Consider the following 22352-nt stretch of genomic DNA (forward strand, 5'->3'; position numbering starts at 1 on the left):
AAATTGAAGATAATTTAATGCCTTATGAGCTCATGATCAGCATGGATTTTTCCCGTCGATTTTTAAAAAGTTATAAGAGCAGAAATAGAAAGAAATTGGTGACAAACGCGGTTTTTTTCAAAAATGTCACACCTTCAAGAGCGGTTATCTCAAATACTAGAGGGGATAGAAATAAAGTTGTGCAATGAATATTGTAGGAAATAATGTGAGCTTTAATTTGCTATATGCAGTAAAGTCCTTAGGATACATAGTTTTTGAGTTTTACGCGAGAAACCAAAAGATGGTACCTTTAAACAACCCCCATCCCCTTAGCACAGCGGGTAGGGGTGGAGACTTCTGATATGTTTACCTCCTTACTACCCTAAACAGAGCTGCGGGGTCAAAAATTGTCTTCTCAACTTTTCCCTCTATAAACTTTCCTTGACTGGACTATAAACACCGTTCCCGTTATTCCACAGGAAATCGCCTGCCTGCAACACCACACAGCTGATCTTTTGAGACCCAGCAGTATAACAATTTTGAGGTTAACCGTAACGTAACAGAGGAACAGATGATTACAATATTCAAACTGAAATCGGTATGAACACAACAGCACCACACATCAGGATACGCATTCACTATTCACATAAAACTCATGAAAATGACGAGATGAGTGGATTAATTCCGCAAAATGAAAAAAGCAAAGGCACTGTCAATCGGAACCGCGTAACATGCAGAAACAGTCCTGCCAACACTGTACTAAATTGCTTTGTATTGTACTTACTTTGTATTGTAATTGTAATGAATTAATTGGTACGGTACTGTTTTTCGAATACAATTAGTTTTGTCTTTCTCAAATAAATAGTTACTAAAGTAACACTTGATTTAATAAAAAAACTACCAATGAAGGGACGTATTTCTAATCAAAAAACTACTGATGAAGGAGTCCCTATGATGATAAGTGAAAATTATCTAAGAGCCATTCATTTATCATACTCATCCATATGGTTTCAAATAAATAATCTAAAGATAATGACATAAATCATATACCATTGTCTTACATAACTTTCATACTACTTCATATTGCACATGGAACGCCAATATTCGATTCAGGAGGACCATCAAATTGTCAGTAACGGCCAAACAATATTGTGTCGGTTGTGAAGTGGAAAGTGATGGTGAGGCACCTTGTCCGAAGCAGACTATTCGAGCTTCGAGGTGAGTGGAAATATATTGATGGCTGCTGCGGTGTTGAAACAAAGCAGTGAAAGAAATACTGTTGTGCCAAGACGAGGCAGAGACGCTAGTTGAAGAGAAGAGGAAGCAGGTTGACTCAAGGAGCCGAACCTTATAGAAGGAATGCCTGCCTACGTGAGTGCTTTTCGAAAACAGAAACCGGCAGTTTATTGTCGGGCGCGGGAAAGCGGCTCCGTTGTCAAGTAGAAAGTTTCCCACTCACACTGAGAGATATTTTCAATTGGTGAGGGCGGAGGCGTTGTTTGGGGAATGGTGGGGTGAGTGTCAAACCAACAGGCAAGTTGGAGCTCTACATACTACTATTCACTCACCGAAGAACATTGTTTCTAGATCCCAAAACAAAACAAAACCAACGAATGTATAGTCGAGAGAACATTGCACTAGGCGCTCCCCGACTCACAACTTGCATTATTATTCTGAGTAAATTGTGCCTGCGTATGTCACCAACTTTCAACATGTTCAGTTGTGATAAACAGAGGGTGAGTTGTTATTATCGTGATACGTTATTGCTCCGTGCATGGATATTGCCCGATGTTTATCGGATTGAAGAGATGAACTTGTATTTTGTCAAGCTGTTGCTGAAAGCTATTTAGAAATAACAAAGATTCTTATAAGTAGAATTGGATGGATGATCGAGGAGCCGCTTAACTTGAAGCAAAACTGTAGTTCAATGCTCTGACATCATCTTCAGTTTGTGGTTGTGCCAAAATTTGGGTTCCACAATTTGTTAATCGATTGTATTTTCACTATGAAGTTTTAATTTGATCTTAAATGAAATGTAATCGACTCCTGACGAAAAATGAAATCATATGAAGCTTGTCAATACAAATTATATTGGATATTTCGTATAGATGCCTTATCCACTTGTTTGAGATCAAATGTCATTCTGGATTTCGAAATTTGTTTTGTTCGAGTTGCATAAAACTGGAACTTATCTGGATTCGAACTATTGTACTGCGAATTCAACAATTGTGACTGAAAGTCCCGCATTGGCGTCACAGGGTCGAACATCCCAAAGATACGCTTCTATTGAATAGTCGCGTGGGCACTTGTTATTCTGAATAATTCTGGAATGTAAACATGAATAAATAGAGGTTCCGTTCTATCGATTGAATTGCGCGATAAAACCGCAGCAGCAGAAAGAGCAAAAGAGGTCAAACCATAGTCAAGCCGAGCTCTCTCCCGGTCTCGGCCCTGAGTTTTATAACTGAAAAATATCGCCATGCTTTATAGTTTCGAATCACACGTTTGCCACTAGTTGTGAGTGTGTGGGATCGTTAAAATTAATGACGTGTGTCTTGTCGCATGAAAAACTTCTCTAAAGGCCGACCGACGCCATTTGTGCGATCTCATGCCATAATCGAGATGAATCTCCCGCTCTGCGATTGGCTCCGTTGCACAAATGCTATTTGCCCATCAGAAATAATTCATCAATAGTTTTTGACAGTACTATAGTTTCGTAATTATAAGAAGTTTGCTGAACTCATTATTGTTGGATTGTTGGATATTATAATAGAAAACTTGGAGTTTAATCATAGAACACGAAAACCCATTAACATTATCTTCGATTATGACGACTTCATTGTCCGATATATTATTAAATAGATAATGATATGGATAGCCTATGTGGGTGCAACGATATTCTGTGAGCAATTGATAATTGATTAGAAATAATTTGTCGTAGTTGTGAGTATGAATTTGCCCTTCATAATAAATAATACAATTTGAGAGTAAGACATTCATTTCGAAACACCTTGTACCTGTGGACTAATTCCAGTAAAACCAAGTTCTTCGATTCCAAAAATTGATTTTTGGAGGAAACTTCATAATAGACCTGGCTACATGTGCTGGTATGCTGAATTTGCTATCCGAACGGATCGAATCAGTACATGAATATTCAATTGACGCTGAAGCATACACGCCATGAATATGCAGCTCAACTCATCACTTACTGGTTCCCAACCAATCTATATACAATATACTGTATTAGTATATATATATAATGTACTTCACCATATACTATATCGAATTACAACCGATATCTCACGGTACAACACGGGCTAGACGACTAGACTACCCATTCCACTCGGTCACAATCTACATCGGATCGGTAAAACTCGAAGAAAGAATAATTACTCTCATGGATAGAGAGATGCATTTCATGGATGGATTGATCAATCAGTCAATGATCTCTAGTAGAAGGAGTGGTTGGATTTCTTGAAAAAATTATATACTTTACCTCAATTTTATATTTTTCTCAAATTATTCCTCCTGAAACGTGTGGAAATTTCACAAAAAATGGATTCGAAACCTAGACAATCTACATCATCCAGAATATTTTTAATATGGCGGATATTATAATTATTGCACTTCTCAATAATCCAATGAGTAATTAATTCAATTGTGACTTACTTCTTGAGCTGAACGTGGTTATAGTTGAGTTTTCACGTGTAAGGCCAGTTACACAGAAAGAGTTCTGCCATTCATCCTATAGGATAGATAGATATTGTAAACACATGTCTCAATTTGTCAATGCTCTTTCACATTAATTATTCACTCAGCATAGAAAAGTTTACAACATATCTGAATCATGCATAAAGAGTATTGTTGGAATGTGGAATATTTCATATCATTTCTATGTTTCAATCCACAGTTTCTATGTCTACATGGAATAGCAATACACACGAATTCATTATATTCATTGAAAAACAATATATCCACATGTTAATGAAGCAAAATATGAAATTTCGTCTAAAGAAGCAATAATTTTCATACGATACCCGTTCCATGAAATTCCACAGTTGTTCTTCTGTTCCACTGATTGTCATTTGCAATAACAGAGACTTCTAATTTGACGTTACTGGAATAACTGAAAATTACCAAGCTAACAGACAAAATATATGTTCCCAACAAAGCAAATATGGACATTCGTATTATTTGTTTTCATATTGAGTTCTAATTCCATGTTTATACATTTAGTCAAAGGAGCTAATATGAATATCAGTTCCATTTTATTTTTCCAATTCCTCATACATATCTCATCGCACAATGTGTCAGGTATTGAGTTCGAGTTAAATTGCATTTCAATATTGTTTGGCATTTTGTTGGATTCCGATTGAGATTCTCAAATACGTATTCTTAGCACAAGAAATTCAAATGTCGTCTCTGTTTTTTGGAGTGAGTAGAATGAATAATTATTGTTTCCGAAATATTCCGGTTCAGCGTTTGATCTTTGTCTGCTCTTGTGAATCGTATTGCATTCTTTGGGAATTCATCCCTCCGTGATAAGTAAGAGCTTTGGAAAAGTCTTTTCATATTACAGTTTTTTACTGGCTGGGCACTCATAAACTACCTTCAAATCATGAATACATTGGAATACTTCGAATCAAATACACACTGCAAATGTGACTTCTTTTTGTCAAAGGTGTATCAAGTCAAGCTTTGACGTATATTCCGATCAAATGCGCCAGTCATATTGAATATTGTGTCCTCTCATATGTTGCCTCCTGAACACAAGAGCCTTGAACTGGATGGAAATCACTACTAGCAGTCAATCTCCCCTGTCTTTCATCTTGATCCTCAAATTCAGTGAATGCCTGTTCTTCTCACACTGCAAATACAGCTCTGGTTCAATCTGAGCGCCTTGATAGCATTGCCTCTCAATGAATCAAGAGCTGACTCCATTCTGAATCAATGTCTCTCATTCCAATATTGTGTTATAAAGCTATGTAGGATCACGATCCAATTCTTCCCTTTTACTGAGTGATAAAGGACTGCTGTCAGACCTGATAGGGTTATATGATGGAATCGAATAAGACGTATAGACATGGCCTCACGTGTGAGCGCAATATTTGTTCCTTGAAATATTGACTCTCTCACTGTCTGTACAGTTATTCAATATACGATAACCTGGGAAATGATTATGTGTTCTGGATCCACTGATAATCTTAATAATGATTGAAAATAAGAAATTCAAATAGAATGAAATGAATCTGTAAGTTTACGACTAAGAAAGGTGAGAATCATTCACTCAGGAAAACGGAAAATAATCCACAAATATTAAAATGTTTCATATGGTCACGTCTGTGTAGAGTAGAATCCTTTTTCCTTCTTATTCCTTGGATATCAACAATATAAAAAACCTTTGGGGAAAATTAATAATCTTGCAATTTTGTTCTCACGCTATGATTTAGAAAATATAATTTGTCTGTTGTATGAAAATCATCATAATAACTAGATAAATGATATTCTTTATCTCTTCACTATCAAATAGACAAGATGGTTTCTCATATTAACAATCATAACTATCGACATCAATCGAAGAGTAGCCTGAGTTCATAATTTAACTGTAATTGAATCTCTGATACTGACAGATATGAAATAAACTTGGAATATTATTTTAGTTCCATTGAAATGATTTCCAATTTATTGATGACTCTGTTTACAAACAATAATTTATTTGTGTAGGGAATAGTGACAAACAACACACTAGATTCAATACGTGGAATCGTGTATCCCATATGGAGCACTATTACACACAGCTCGATTGCTGATCAATTTGGATCAATTACGCTTATCATGTTTGCACTCTCATCAAATAAGCTCACCGCAAACAGTGGCTAATTCGATTGATGTCTTGATCATCAGTAATACAAACAAAACAGACCAATCGCGAGATTAGTCCCATAGCAAAACGTTATTCATTATAATATAGTCAAGCCCGCAACAGCAGTAATAATATTTAACTTTCTCTTCAGTTAGTTGTTGGCCCCGGCTCAATCTAAACATCATTATTCAGGGTTGGCCGGTGGGGCTGTGCTGTGCAGTGGGTTCCAACCCAGTACAATTGCACACAGCTGGGTAAACGCGGCTCATTTGAATTTCGAGAATGAGCCGCTCGATTGAGATTTCAACTTTCGCTTGGCTTGTCATTATCCGCTCACTTTCACCGCAAACGGCGAGCTATCTCAACTGCTTCAAAAATGATCTAAAACTCGCTATGGAGTATTGAGAGAACAAGGTTAAGAGAATACATTCAGTGTGTAAGACTGAATACTCACAAGTACGTGATATAAGGGCTGATACATAATAAGAGGGTGTGTGAAAGTCCCCATTTGACAAGAATATGATGTAATGAATATGTTGAGAAACTTGAATCACAAATCGAGTTCTCGATGAATGAATGATAAAAAAATAGATTAATAATACAAAGAATAGGATTAAAATTAACTCAATATTAGGTTGAACTTGAATGACGAGATTTTCTAGCGCTAGAAAGAATATAGAGAAGAGTTTTTAAAAAACAATTGTGATAAATTACTCACCCACTGATTCAATGGTGGATCGCGATTATAATTATATAGACATCTGTAGAAGTATGTGGTAGAGACTACAGTTATAGAGATATATTTACTGTAATAAAGTCTAGTGACGATAGTCTTCCTATCCAATATTATACTACAGCATTAAAAACTCAAGTTTCTGTATAGTAACTGTACAGTATTTAGAATTTTTATTTAATTATTATGCTACCTATGTAGTCTCCTAGTTCTCAGAAAAACTAGAGAGGGATAAAAATAATAAGAATGTTGAATTAATGAAAGGGAAGAAATTTTTATTATATGACGGGAATGTTTGGCTATTAATCGATGTATTTATGTAGCCTATTGTTAGTATTGTCATAAACGAACATACCTTGAATGATCGCGAACATAATATGTCGAAAATCTTTCTAAGTACTTAGTAGTGGAAAATCATTTTTCTAATGATTCACTGATGTCTGGAAGCTACCTGTGAAAGTAGTGACAATTGTAAGTATTTTCATCCGGTATAAATACTATTGATTATCAACCAATGACTAAAGTCCTCCAATCCTGTTGAAATCTATATAATAAGAGAGAGTAGGGTTGTGTTTGTTGGTGTGTTCGTTTGTTCGTTTGTTCGTTTGTTCGCATCAAAACATGTCAACTTGTGGATTACATACCGGAAAAACGGGAATGATTTAGATCTCCAAATTTCGCACATAGATTCTAAAAATATCAATCTCGTGCACCTGGAAGCCCAAATTTCAATTTTTCTTCTAGATTTTTCAGAATTAATGTTCAAATTTCATTAATGGTACATGCGATTTCATAAAAAAACCACCAAATCATATGGTCAGAATTAAAAAAAGGAAAATATTATTGCTTTCTACCTGATAGGCCTACCACTTAACCTCAATAATACTGTTTTGATAATTATTGATGTATATTTTTAATAATAATGATAATATTTTTATTATAAATATAATAATAGTATTGTTTTGATAATTAATAAATATTTTCATTCTCACAAACTCACTCTGACTTTTATAATCTACTAAAAAGGCGAGAACAAATTTTTCTGTCCGATTACGAGATTTGGCAGAAATAGCTGAAAACTGGAAAATGAGTCGAAAATACGAGGTTTTTGGGCCATCCTGTATCTAGCACAAGTAAATTTTGCATGAAGAGATTGGTTCTGTACTTCTCTTATGTACCAAAATAATATACAGTATTGGAAAATCAGAACTACAATATAAATTGCATGCACCAATGTATATAGTGACTGGACAATAATTAATCAAACGAGGATTCTTATAGGCCTATTTTCAATTCCTGTAGATTTCATTAAGTCAAGTTTCAAAATAGGCCCTTGCGAAGCACGGGTTACCTGCTAGTGGTCAATAATTAAGACGTATGAGAACTAGGCAGACGATTGGAAGGTGAGCGATGCTTGACGGTTGGCGCAGACCTGTAATGGAGTGATGGAGGTGGGGATTAATGACCGGAAAACTTTTTCCTAGAGAAGTGCTGCCATGAGCTTTGTCTAATGATGCTTCAGGGAAATCTACGCGAATTGCCAAACGGTCCACAATCCTCACACCTCCTCTCTTTTCCTCCCTATCATCCTATCATCCTTCCTACTCTTTTCCATTTTCTCACACCGTTTTACAGTATTTCTCTTCCTTTCTCTTCTTTTCATCCCCTCTTTTTTCGATTCCTCTCTCCACCTCTCTATTTCTCCCTCTCCACTTTCTCTCAAAACTAGATGTAGTAGGCTAGTAGTTGACCCAAATCAAATTAGCCGGGCTGTTTTTTCCTAGAATTCACTTCATACTGTCACCACTCCGTGCACATAGCATCAATGCTTCCCATTCAGTCAATACTGATAGTTGGAAGTAGCCAGTGTCCTCCATCCTGGCAGCCACGCAAGAAAAGAAATGATGATGAGAAAAGTTTCGCAGTCGGCGACGGAATTTCAAATATGAAATTTTCATCAATATTTGTGGCGCTCGGCCACCTTATCTCGCAGATCTCACCGTCGTTTGATGAGTCCGTAAGGAGCTATAATTCTTCTGCTACAATATTTTATGAATATTCTGTTGTAATAGCAGCAGCGTCTAGGTTTTTCGCAGCTGACTGGTAACATAGTAGTCTTTCTTATGTGTAGCCTCTTATTCCCTCATTCTACAGAATGAAAAATTACTCCTTTCGCAACAGAGCCAATCAAAGATTGTAACTTGTAATGATGGATGAAGTTTCAAACTCTCTTTAATCATCTTTTAATCCTTCTAAATTTGAAATTTCGAGCTCGTATTATATATTATTGGACAAAATTCAACTTTTAACAGTAAAACATAACCTATTTTCCCAGACATGTTGTTAATTATCAAAATTTGGGAACAGAATAGTTTTGGACAATGCCTGTTGTTCTTTCCCGATCATATTCATATGATTTGTAATTGTATCCACAGTAGAAAAATAGATTTTAAAAAATCTTGTTAATGATGAATGCTTGTTTGAATGAATTCAGATAAGTATGAACTATGAAACATTGTTATCCTATACTATTAAATGAGAAATTTCTGTTTATATGTTTAGATGTTTTTATCTGTATGTGACCGGATCTCGAAAACGGCTCTAACGATTCTCACAAAATTTGGAACAAGGTAGGTTTATGATATAAAATTCGATTGCACTAGGTCTCAACCCTGAGATAACTCGCTGAAGGACATTAAAAGGATATAAACGTAAAAAATAAATTTTCATCAGATGGAAAGATTATCACGGAGCTGGATGAACTATGTCATATGGAATACAAATTCAAACGTGAACTGAGTTTGTTGACATTTCAAACAGGTGACATCAGATACTTGGGAATGAGAATACTGCGTGAGGTCTACTGTTCACAGAACTACAGTACTAGTAATATTATTATATCGTCGTCTGTTGATGATGAAATTGAGTGAGCGAGTTCATGTGTGTGGGGCTGTGTCAAAATTATTATGACTCAGCTGTTGAACTTTTGTAATCATTTAATCAGGTACTTGGTGGCGGTTGCAAAAAAGCCGGGTTATTTTTAATCCTGATTGATTCCAGTAGAACCATCTGTTTGAAATGTTCTTCTCTGATTTGGTTCACGTGAAATTATTCAGGATTAAAATTTAACCGGCTTTTGTGCAACCGGGCCTTTGTGAGGGAAATTTTTGCATTCCTCTGGGAATTAATCTCAATTCACTGTGATTAGATAGAACATTTCTGTATGAACTATGAATATTATTATTATTATTATTATTATTATTATTATTATTATTATTATTATTATTATTATTATTTCTTCTTTCGTAATAACTTTCCATGCTTTTGTACTTCAGAGTGAAGCTCGGTCCCCGATATTGAAGATTATCCACACAATTTTAAACAAAGTGAGAATCAAATATAATTCTTTTTTTTTCATGTTTCCAGGACAAAAGATTGTATTATTCACAACACCAGTTTTTCCCCAGCACGGGTTACTTGCTAGTTATAATCAAACTAACAGGTAAACCATGCTTTGCGAGGGTCTGTCTAAAGCATAAATAGATTTTATTTAGTCTTATAGTTACATGCTGTTGATATTGAAAGTATTAGCAGTTGGCATTATTAATTTTCCGTATTATCGTTTTCTCAGAAATCATTCGTGAAAGGGTACCTACTTTTTACAACTAATTTCTCGAGAGTGCGTTATTTGTCCAAGTTCTCAAATATCCTTGTGATTACGATTGTACAGAATAATTGAATGAATAGTGGACTTTTCAGGTTATGAAGTCAGCACCTGACATTGATTTGATATCCTTGTCTGCGTGTTACACAAAGCAGAAAGCTCTTTTCTTTTGTAGGTCCGCAACGTTGCCATATTTTTTCAACAATGCAGAAATATGATGAATTAAACTTCATTAACAAGAATGGAATATTAGTATTATATTAGGTATACCGGGATGACTTGAATCATGCTATATACTCTAGATGGCGCCGAAAATATGAGACTTGGCAAGCCTGAATCTCCTATCATTTCTGCTGACTTTGTAAAGTGAATCACACCACACACAGTGCAGCTAGCTGAAGTAGGAAAACTAGCCTGGAATGAATGAAATGATATCAAATTATTTTCCAATACATACCAAATTCTTGCGCATAGATGCTATGGAGAGATTCACTTTGAACCGTCAGTATTCCTTATAGATGACGTTAAAGCTTCCTATCCAACAAATGCTGAGTTTTAAGTGAGTTTCACTATACTCATCTAGCTTTTCACAGTAATTCCGTACGCTACGGTATTGCATTGGAATTCCATCCGGAGTTTTGTAATACGTGGAATTCTCAGAGAATTTTCGAATCATTCAGTAATTATTCAGACCTCTAAAAAGATGGTAAGTGTACAAATTATATCCTTTGAAACCGGAACAGGTATATACGCCTAATCCTGGAAAGAAGAAGAAGAAGGAGAAGATTCAGTAATTGGATAGATGCCAGGATTAGCAAATATCAATTATTAAAGATTGACGGATTAATTCCCAGAGTAATGCGTAGAATATCGGGGACCGAGCTTGGCTCTGGAGTACAAAAGCATTAAAAATTTATTACGAAAGAAGAAATTATGATAAAATTCATACAGAAATGTTCTATCTAATCACAGTAAATTCCCAGAGGAATGCAAAAATTCCCCTCACGAAAGCCCAGTTGCACAAAAGCCGGTTAAATTCTAATCCTGAACAACTTCACGTGAACCAAATCAGAGACCTTTCAAAAAAGATGGATCTACTGGAATTAATCAGGATTGAAAATAACCCGGCTTTTTTGCAACCGGCACTAAGTACCTGATTGAATGATTACAAAAGTTCAACAGCTGAGTCATAATTTTGACACAGTCCCACACACATGAACTCGCTCACTCAATTCCATCACCAACAGACGACGAAATGGATGATGATTATCCTTTTAATGTCCTTCAGCGAGTTTTCCCAGGGATGAGAGTTAGTGCAATCGAATCTTCATATTATGAACCTACTATGTTCTGAATTTCGTGAGAATCGTTAGAGCTGTTTTCGAGATCCGGTGAAATACAAACATATAAACATATAAACATCCAAACATCTAAACATTATGAACATCTGAACATATACACATAAATAAACAGAAGCTGCTCGTTTAATAGTATAAGATAACATACGTTTTTGAACAACTTATCATTGATCACTTTTATATCAGGTTAGCTTTAGATGACTTATGCCCGGTTTCACCAACCTTGATCAAATAATTATAGCCTAGCCATGGTCAAAATTTGATCACTCGTTTAATCGTTCAACTGTTCCACCAACCTTGGGATTGATCAAAACTCCGTCGGTCAAATCTGAACATGGTCAACTGTTCCAGCTGTACTTTTCTAAAGTTGGCCATCATGTTTGCTGGCTTGCTATTGGCTACATCTGATTTTAATGGATGGAAATTACCAAGATATTGCAATTATTCAAATGCTAATGAATTGATAATCATTATAAAACAAAAATCCGAATTAAATGCTGTAATATAGTAAATATGGTAACACCCCATGATACTTGATATCAGTTTTGCTGCTCATATTCACGGGGTAATTTGCACAGAATGCACTTTTTACTTTGCCGTCAGGCCTCCAGAAATTCAAATTACTGTACTTTTTTCTGTTACTGTACTGATTTTTCTCATATTCATTATTTCGGAGCGGGCCCCTTGGGCCCCCTTCTTATATACGCCCCTGGCACAGACGTTTTGTATACTCACACATCTATAATAATATTTCAAATTTGAATTAAACCACCACCAATTTTGACAATTTTTTATGAACAGAAGAACATTCCAATTCTAATGAGATACATTGAAACAGCAAGGTTGATCTGAGGATTGAATAACATAGGCCTATTGTGTAACTAATAACAGAGTAAAGCAAATCTTTTTCAAAATCTTCCTTTATTTTCTATACTATAATAAATTCACTAATTAAAAGATTCCGAGAACGAACTTAATAAATAACTTACTGCATTTAAATCAATCGCACTAAAAACTTTGAAATTTTCCATTGCGTCAAAAACATAACCCACAAACAAGCAAGAAAATTGATCTAACCAGTCTTTTGACCGTGTTCAAATAATTTGATCACCCGTTCGGTAGCAGTCGAACTTAATCATTGGTTTGACCGAGGTCAAACGTAACTGGTGTTGGTGAAACGAATTATTTCTGATTTGACCAGCTGATAGATTTCAACCATGTTCAAATGCCTTGACCTAGGTTGGTGAAATGAGGCATTAATACTATCTGAATACTTTGATATTTGGATCTAACTTTTCACATTTCAAAATCGAAATATGAAAGATTGAAAGTTGAGATTTATACTGTATTCAATTTTCGACGTAAATTTTTTGTGAGTATATTTAGTACAACATTTTATAACTTTTTTATTGATCTATAAAAATTCTTTCCTTTTCGAATTTCCATTTTTTAGACTCACCAGTATTGAGAAAATTATAGAAACTGTTCATAATTGGGTCTACAATCGGGTAATCATCATTCTGCACCTTTGAAGAGTTCAGAATGTCTCCACTTACTATAGTCCCCACTTACTTCATTCATAGATTTCCATCTTAGCACTTACAATTTATTTTTTAAAATCTGCGATCTTTTATTGAGCTTACAATATTGATACTCAGATGTTTCTACCACTCAAATCTAGTTGATAAGGAACATGATAAGAATCCGTACTCGAAAGATTTTATCATTACTCACTCGATAGTAGTAGTCATATACTCTCGGTCGATTTGGAGCATCTAAGTAACGTTATCACGAGATAAAATCTCCAGTGGGAATGGGGCAGTATTCACATGAAAAAGATGTCAGAACCTGTGAGTGAATGGATAGGAGGATAGGAGTGAGAGGGTGGAGAGTCCAGCATGCTTTCTTCATTCATTGAAACGCGATCCAGCATCTACTATCGATCTACAATAAAAATAATCGTAGACTCTGAATTCGCTGAAGAGTGTGAGCTGCCTGATAAGAGCACTCGCACTCGCCAAAACCCCTCTCTCTCAACACATACACAACCTTACTCTCTCTCTCTCTTACACACACTCTCTCTCTTTTCCAGTTTTTCATCTATCTTTCTCCCTTCCACATCACATTCCCTACCCTACACATCCGTATCTGTATCACTCACTTTTCTTCACTTTCTTTCTCACTCTCTGTCTCTCTCCACCCTCGTACACACTAGTAAACATAAGTGCCCAGGTCCCCATAAAAGAGTCCATTTGCCGACCGAAGCACTGCGCCAACAGAGCGGAGGGCCAATGACTATACACCAGTCTTCAAACATACTTGAGTATTATGACTTTGAATGGACCGACATGTATAAAACCACTCACCGCCACTCCAATAGGCTGATATTTCAATATTTTGTCTGCGCTGTGAAGTGTAACAGCCTTTTAAACGGTCTCCTCCTAGCTGTGAACAGCTATTCGCTCCACAAATGTGTGTCAAGGTTGTTTTCGTGGAGCTGAAAAATTAATGTAGTTGAGATCTTCAGTGGTTGATGGTGTTTGGCTAGTGTGATGTATGGTATATGGTACAATAGTCATTAGTGGTTGGATTAGTGAGCTGTATTTTTGTAGTTGTGTTTTCGTTTGTTAGCTCTATGAATGTTTGCCAACTGCATGAGTTAGCTGTATTTTATTCCTGTAGTGTGTATGTTGTCTGTAAGCTGCATGTATTCAAATCAAATCAAATCGAATATTTTATTTATTCCACAAAAGCAATGGGTACACAAATACAATAATACATAATAGATAACACGAATAGGGTATAAAAGTATTGGAATTAGGTTGTACATTATTGAATTGACCTACATGGGCACTGTGGTACAACCAATACTTTATTTTATTTTGAAATGGATTTTTGTTTTGGAAAATGGTTGTTTTGAGGAAATAATCTCCAACTACAATAAATAACTTGAGTGAGGATAAAACTAATTTGTTGTTGGAAGAATTCATTTGTATAACTGTTAAGTGATGCAATAAGTATCATCAAAGACAATATGGAGCTATTATTACATTTATCTATCCTTTCTAGTTGGTAGATATGGTCATTGATAATTATTGCATTACAAGCATAATATCATGATAAAGATTTATCTTTATCTACAAAATGGATGAGAAGTATAATCATTGCTCATCAATGTTCCATAATTTGTTCCATATTCACTTGCAGTAAATTTCACCTACTTGATTGGATTGCACCCCACGAATAAATCATTGCTTCTAGGCAGAATTACAGAATCGCACTGCCATTCCAAGATATCAATGATGTTTCCACTTCGAACTCCACTCATGAAGATACTCCGTTGGGTGTTGAATACTACATGAAGAACATTATTGGAAAGACATTCAAATCTCCATCTCGTACCGCTTGAAAATCAGGTCACATATGTCTGATTTGATCGAAGAACCACTGCATGATCTATGACTACTGCCTGGGCAAAACATTGCCACAGATCAACACTGTATAGTGATATTAACGTTTAAAATCTGGTTGATTTCATAGTAGAGCATTTTTTGTCATGTTCCCTCTCCCACTGCCTACTGTAATAGATAGTTGTGATTCAAGACATTCTGGTACATGTATTTGATCAGAATGTTAAATTGGTGATTTCGGTTAATAATAACCTATTCCATCTCGAATATATTCAATTTTATCAAAATGATTGTATTGATGAAGCATTTTCATGATTGAAATTGGATATTCTGGTAGCTCATTTTTATGTCCTACAAACTATTTGGAATCGGTGTGGAGTTGGAAAGGATAGAGTTATCTACTTCATGTAATCATAGACAAATATAGCAAACTCGTGATATATCAATCAGAGCCAAATTTGAACAATCATGGATCAAACTAAAGCTGTTCCACTTAGTAGGTGCTGAGGAAGAGTTGAAGAATGTTGTGTGAGAGAATAGTGTTGTTAAGCATGAAAGAGAAAAGATGAATTCGTGAAAGAAGGAGAAGAAAGAAAAGAAGGAGAAGGAGAAGGAGGGAAGGAAGGAGGAGGAGAAGAAGAAGGAGGAGGAGGAGATGGAGGAGGAGAAGAGGAAGAAGAAGAAGAAGAAGAAGAAGAAGAAGAAGAAGAAAAGAAGAAGAAAAAGAAGAAGAAGAAGAAGAAGAAGAAAAAAAGAAGAAGAAGAGGAAGAAGAAAATTGAAGTGATGGAGGAAGTGGAGAAGAAGAAGAACGATACAAGAAGAACAAAAACAAGAAAAAGGTGATAAGAGGAACGAGAATAAGTCAAGGATAAGAAGACATATATGCTGAAGTATGGAGTGATGGAAAAGCGAGTGGTGAGTGGATGAAGAAATGTAGCCAGTCAACCGGGAAAAAACAACTTGGAAAAGTCTAAAAGCATTGTGCGCGGGAAAAGCGACTGAATTTCCCCTTTCAAATTTTCTAGTCGGCGATTCGAGTGGCTTCAAAGGAAATTCTCTAACGGCAGTCCGCTGCCTTCAACTTCAAACTAAGATTCACCTTAAACTGTCAGCATTTGTTAAAATAATAAAATTGACGCTGCTCGTTCAACCAACTCTGACAAAGCTTGTTTATAGTGAGATTCACTTAGAAAAATGTCAGTATTTCTTATGGGTAAAAACATTGCTTTGCATTCAAACAATACTGCCAGTTTAGAACATAGAAGTTGATTACAATATTTGCGCCAAGCTTGGTGACTTCTCATGCATATTCAGCTACAAATGATAATATCGTTGAGGGCGGAAACGATTACTATTCAGTGAGAGAGACTCTTATTGGTTGTCAGCAGTCCCATTCTTTTGTTCAAAGGATGCGTCTTCAAATCTTGGAATGCGGAAGTTCGCTATCAACCTGAACTGTGTGAGTAAGTGAGGAAGTTATGTTTTAAATTCGCATGAGTATATTCCATGATAACTACTCATCTCTCTTTTTGGGAACCCTTGTATTTGTGAAGATGGAATACTAACGGTGATTTCACCATAACAGGACATCATGCATTTCAAGAACGATTATACTTGATTTCTAGCACAATACTAGCCTATATCTATCATTGCCAGTATGATATATCGTTGAGTGTATAATGATACGTTTTTGGTAAGAGCAGAAAAATGCCTTTCCTGCTGAAGTCGACGACAAAAGTTGATTATTGAACTACTTTATTCAGAATGATTCATGAAATCTTGAACTTGAAGCTAAGATAATATTTTATTATCGATTATGTTGAGTGTTGATACGTTGTTAAATTTGACTATTCCACTCCAAATGGAGGTTTGATGCTATTTAGAATAAAATTCTACATTTTATCAGGTACAATACCATAAAAAATGTTTATAATCTATTTTTACATAGATGGGTATCATTTTATAGTTATTCATGATTTGAGATTAAGTAAGGAGATGGAAACATCAACTCTTTGTAAACTGAATACCCATTAATCTGATTTTTATACTAGATAATTAAATAAGCTCAACATTCCTTGAGATTTTTAGAATTTTCTAACATCCCTCACGGTTTTTTATATTTATTTCAATCAATTTACGGCTCCTCTTCCGTTTTCCACATTTTCGTATACAGAGTTTTTAAAAAGTATGGAAAAAGCTGAATATTTTTTCACAAAGGAAATTCGACGATAGGTCTAATTGATGTTTCCATCCGAATGAAGAAAAATCTGTTGTGACACACTCACACAAATTTCCTTTCCGTTATGAAAATTTCGGCAAAAAACGCCTCTTGTGTCTCCATCGTGACAGTCAGGTCTTCGGTAATATAATTTCAAATTGATCAGCTGACGAGATCAATTCTGCTATCACTTCCAGTGAATGATTTAATAGAATCAACAGCTGCCTGTCTCATTAAGGCTACACGGAAAGCAAAAAAAAAATATTTTTGGTGATTTTTGAATTTTACCGCCATTGGATAGTTCATGTTTTTCTGCATTCATTGATGTGCGATATTGTATGTTTTGATGTTAAATTATATTTGGAATAATGTTTTGAAAAATAGTCTACACGTCTCATTTCTCCAATTTTTGTGATGATGGTGGAGCCTAAATAAAATTTGTTGTAACTTTTGAACGAATTGACCGATTTTTATCAATTTTGCGTTGTTCTTTAGCTCTTTAGGTTGGCTACATTGTTAGCTAGAAGAGATAGCAAAAACATGCTTTGTAAACGTGGAGTATAGGTTATGTTATTGTTATGTTCGTTCGCGCATACAAGTTGGTATTTTTTCCATGAAAGTTGGAACAATTGTTAAAATATTTATTTAGTGCAACTAAACTGAACTTTCTCTCTTATAATCAATAAATGAACTTGTATTATGCCTCGTTATAGCAATCGAATCACCAAAAAACAAAATTGTAAAGGAATTGGTGGACGTGGTAGAGTGAAGAATGTGGATGTAAATATTAGTGAAACCAAAGACTCAAACCCATCATCAACAAGCTCTGAAAAAAAATTATCCGATTCTAACTTTGATAAATATGAAGGTAATAACAGTGAAGTTCATGAAATTATCAATTTACGTATATTGTCACAAACATTATTCAAACATTCTGAGTGTAAATACTGTAAAAAAAGTGGATTAGAAATTAGACGTACATTTAGTGGAGTAGGTCTTGCTTCACAGCTTGAAATTTATTGTGTGCATTGTACATTCAATGAAAAATTTTACAGCTCTTCAGAAGTAGAAATAGACAATGATAGTTTTCGTGGAACTCTTTATGATGTGAACATTAGATTTGTGTATGGCCTAAGGTCTATTGGCAAAGGTCAGAGAGCTGGTCAGTTATTGTGTGGTGTCCTAAATCTACCTCAGCCTCCTACTAAATTTGCCAATTATTATAAATGCCTCAGCAAAGCCAGTGAGACAGTGGCTCAAAAGTGTATGAGTGAAGCTGTTGAGCAAGCAGTATTAGAAAATATTGAAAATGAGAACCCCAGAGACATTAGTGCTGCATTTGATGGAACTTGGCAAAAGAGAGGATATCAATCCAAGAATGGTGTTGTAACATGTACAAGTGTGGATACAGGTAAAGTGATTGATGTTTCTGTGTATGTAAAAATAAGGACAATCATGACAAATCATGCACTAAAAACTATGATGGCTCAAGTGGGGGCATGGAAGTAGTTGGAGTGAAAGAAATTTTTCAGAGGTCAGTTGAGAAGTACAATGTTCGATACATAATTTATTTAGGTGATAGCAAAAGTTATATTTCAGTGGTAGCAGATAAACCTTATGGCGATACAGTAACTTAGTGAATAAGCAGGAATGTGTTGGACATATACAGAAAAGAATGGGGGCACGCCTAAGGAGATTGAAAAATCAAATGAAAGGAGTGAAGCTTTCAGATGGTTTACCATTGAGTGGTAGGAACAGACTGACAGACACTTGCATCGATCAATTACAAACTTATTACGGTTTAGCAATAAGACGTAATACTCACGATTACAAATATATGCAGAAAGCTGTGTGGGCTACGTTTTTTCACCGAAAGTCAACTGATGAGAATCCTATGCATGAGATGTGTCCTGATGGTGAAGATTCTTGGTGTCGGTACAAAAAAGCAATTGCAACAAATCAGCATTTCAACCACAAGAACAGTCTTCCAGAAGCTGTGATGGATACAATCAAACCTATTTATAGGGAACTGAGTCAACCCGATCTATTGAAAAAATGTTTACATGGTGGCACCCAAAATGTGAACGAAAGTGTGAATAATGTAATTTGGAATCGCATTCCTAAAAATACATTTGTGTCCTACAAAACTTTGAAGTTTGGTGTATTGGATGCTGTAGCATGCTTCAACAAGGGGAACGTTATAAAGTGTGAAGTGCTAAATGAAATTGGTGTTCAATGCGGCGAAAGGATGATTGAAACTATGAAGAAGATTGACAATGAACGGATACGAGATGCAAAAAATTCAATCAGCGAGTATGAACGGGCATCAAGAAGGCAGAAAAGGAAGCAAACTGATGAAGAATTTGGAGAAGAACCTGCATATGACCCAGGAATGTACTGAATTATGAGTGAGTAGTGATCAGTATCAATGTATTTCATTAACACTGCAAATAATACCAGTTTTTTTAGTTTTTGTTCATTTCTCAGAAATTGAATTTTTTTGTGCATAAGGTACATTTTCTCAAAAACCATTCAATCGATTCCTTTGAAACTTGGACACATCATGTACATTGCCAAGATACACAATCATGAGTTTTTTGGATAACCTAAATTGAATAATAGAAATAATAAAAAATATTTTTGGCTTAAAAACTAATTTTCAAAATGTTGATCGTAGAAAATTTTTTTTCTTAAAAACTGTTGGATATTTTCTGTTCTAAAAACTCATGATTGTGTACAACATACCTATTGAGATTGTGTGAAAATTTGGAGCAAAAATATCCAGTAGTTTTTGAGAAAATTTCCTTATGTTAACATGGAGTAAGATAGGGATTCCGTGTCTTAAGATTGTATTTGAAGGAACACATTTTCTCAAATTTCGACCTTATTTTGAATTTTAGGTGAAAATGTTACTGGACATTAATTGTGAAGATTTTTATGCTCAATCTTTTCCATTTGGAAATTCTCGTTTTAATTGTTTCTGAAGCCTGATAATTGGGAATGTAAAATCAAACTTTGCATAGATGGGGCGGAGCTCCCAATATTTTACATATTATATGGGACTTCTGGCAGTTGATAGAGCTTATCAATGACTTTTTAAGGTACAAATTCGATCGAAATCGTTGGAGCCGTTTTCGAGAAAATCGCGAAAAATCCTGTTTTTTACATCATTTTCGCAATTTTTACCGCCATCTTGAATTGAATCTGATCGAAATTGTTCGTATCGGATCCTTATAGTGAAGGGACCTTCAGTTTAAAATTTCAAGTCATTCCGTCGATTGTGAGATGAGGTATCGCAGACATACATGGACTCATATTCACACACATACATACATACAGACCAATACCAAAATAACTTTTTTGGACTCAGGGGATCTTGAAACGTATGGAAATTTAGAAATTGGGGTACCTTTTTTTGGAAAGCAATTCCTTCCTGATCCATGGTAATAGGGTAAGGAAAGAAAAAACTACTCTGTGGAATCAAAATTTTGTACCGCCATCTTAAAACCGCCAATTCCAAGGAAATATGAATGTCGAACTTCGCCATGGCTCTTCTTGAAGTGATGATGCACTGATGTCTTGAAGTTATCCAAGGTAAGTTCTAAGTGATGAAGTTTTCTAAGGTAAGTTCCAAACGACTTCAAGATTCTCCAAACGACTTCAAGACTCAAACGACTTCAAGACTCTTCAAACGACTTCAAGATTCAAACGACTTCAAGATTCAAACGACTTCAAGATTCCAAGTATCTGATTGTTTTGAATATAGTGAGTGACCTTCTGAGCGAAAGGAACCTTCAGACTTTTTCATCTTATTCTCAAGTAACTGAATCAAGTATTAGGTGTGACAGTGTGATACCTGGGTTGGGTTCTTGTGGACCAGAAAAGTTCTGAGCCTTTGCTAGCTTTTCCCCACTTGGATGCAAAACAGGTTCACAGCTGATAGTGTTTGATAGTTGACACAGGTCGTTGCCAATTATCGAACTCTTATATTTTTTGAATTTCGAAATATATTTCTCATCAGTTATATTTTTTAAAAGCAAGTTGAACACTTTGATATCTATTGAATTTCAAAATTGATTTCTCATCAGATATAATTCTCAAAAGAAAGTTTAACAATTGAATATTCATTGAATTTTAAAATCAATTCCTCATCAGATATACAGTATCATACCGTTTCCAAGTTATTCACATTCAAAGGTACTCTTAGATCATACAAAAATGAAATAAATGCGTACATTAAAAATTTGACACGTCAAAATTTACTGTTCAAAGTGGGTAGATGTTACTGTGAGTTTCAACTAACAGTTGAAAAAATAAAATTTGATAGTTTAGAATTTTTCTAAATTTTCTACGTGTACAGTACTCATTTATTCCATTTTGTACTATACATTAGTATTTTTAAATGTGAATTACTTTAATGGCTAGGGATATCGCCATTCATTTTCTTCTCGATTTCCAATCTAAATGAAGTCGGATCCAAAATAGCGTTTCCAAGATGGCAGACTAAGATTTTGAGGCGACAAAAGAGTAGTTTTTTATTCAAATAGTATTTCCGATCAGATCTATTGTCAAATTTTATTTGTAAAAGAATTATTCAGGTGTTTTCGTAGTTTCTACGAAAACATACAAACAACTCTGCATACAAATTGTTTTAAATTGTTTCTACTATGGTTTCACGCTTGCAACTCTCATTGTTACCGTATATAAGCAGCTTTCTATGATGTATCATGGATTGTTTGTTCTACGAACGCACTTATTTGGAGGTTTGTTTACTGAAATCGTTTCTATATACTTGACGAATTCACCAACGAAGGAATTGATGTTTTGTGTCTCAGGCGGCATCTGCCTGCGAAACGTGACCATTGAGGCGCCATCCTATGTGCGCCTGGGGGAGCCCGCCACTCTGGTCTGCCACTACGACCTGGAGGAAGGCAGTCTGTATTCGGTGAAGTGGTACCGGGGTCGACACGAGTTCTACCGCTACTCGCCAGGCGATCGGCCCACTAACAAGATTTTCCCTTTTCCCGGCATCAGTGTCAACGTGAGTACATTCTCAATACTCATATTATGGAATATCGTCTCTGGATAATTTCTGCATAGTTATCAATACAAATTATTATCATAT

At 35.3% G+C, this 22352-nt stretch overlaps 1 protein-coding gene across 1 annotated transcript in view; it reads left to right on the top strand.

Moving 5' to 3' along the window:
* Window positions 1-22352, top strand: part of LOC111060340 — a 165643-nt gene that overhangs the window by 74558 nt on the left and 68733 nt on the right. The window contains exon 2 of the mRNA XM_039436170.1: window positions 22063-22268. Coding sequence (XP_039292104.1) covers window positions 22063-22268 — 206 coding nt within the window. The remainder of the gene's footprint in view (window positions 1-22062; window positions 22269-22352) is intronic.

This window comes from Nilaparvata lugens, chromosome 1 (assembly GCF_014356525.2).
Source record: "Nilaparvata lugens isolate BPH chromosome 1, ASM1435652v1, whole genome shotgun sequence".
NCBI classification, from domain to species: Eukaryota; Metazoa; Arthropoda; class Insecta; order Hemiptera; family Delphacidae; genus Nilaparvata; species Nilaparvata lugens.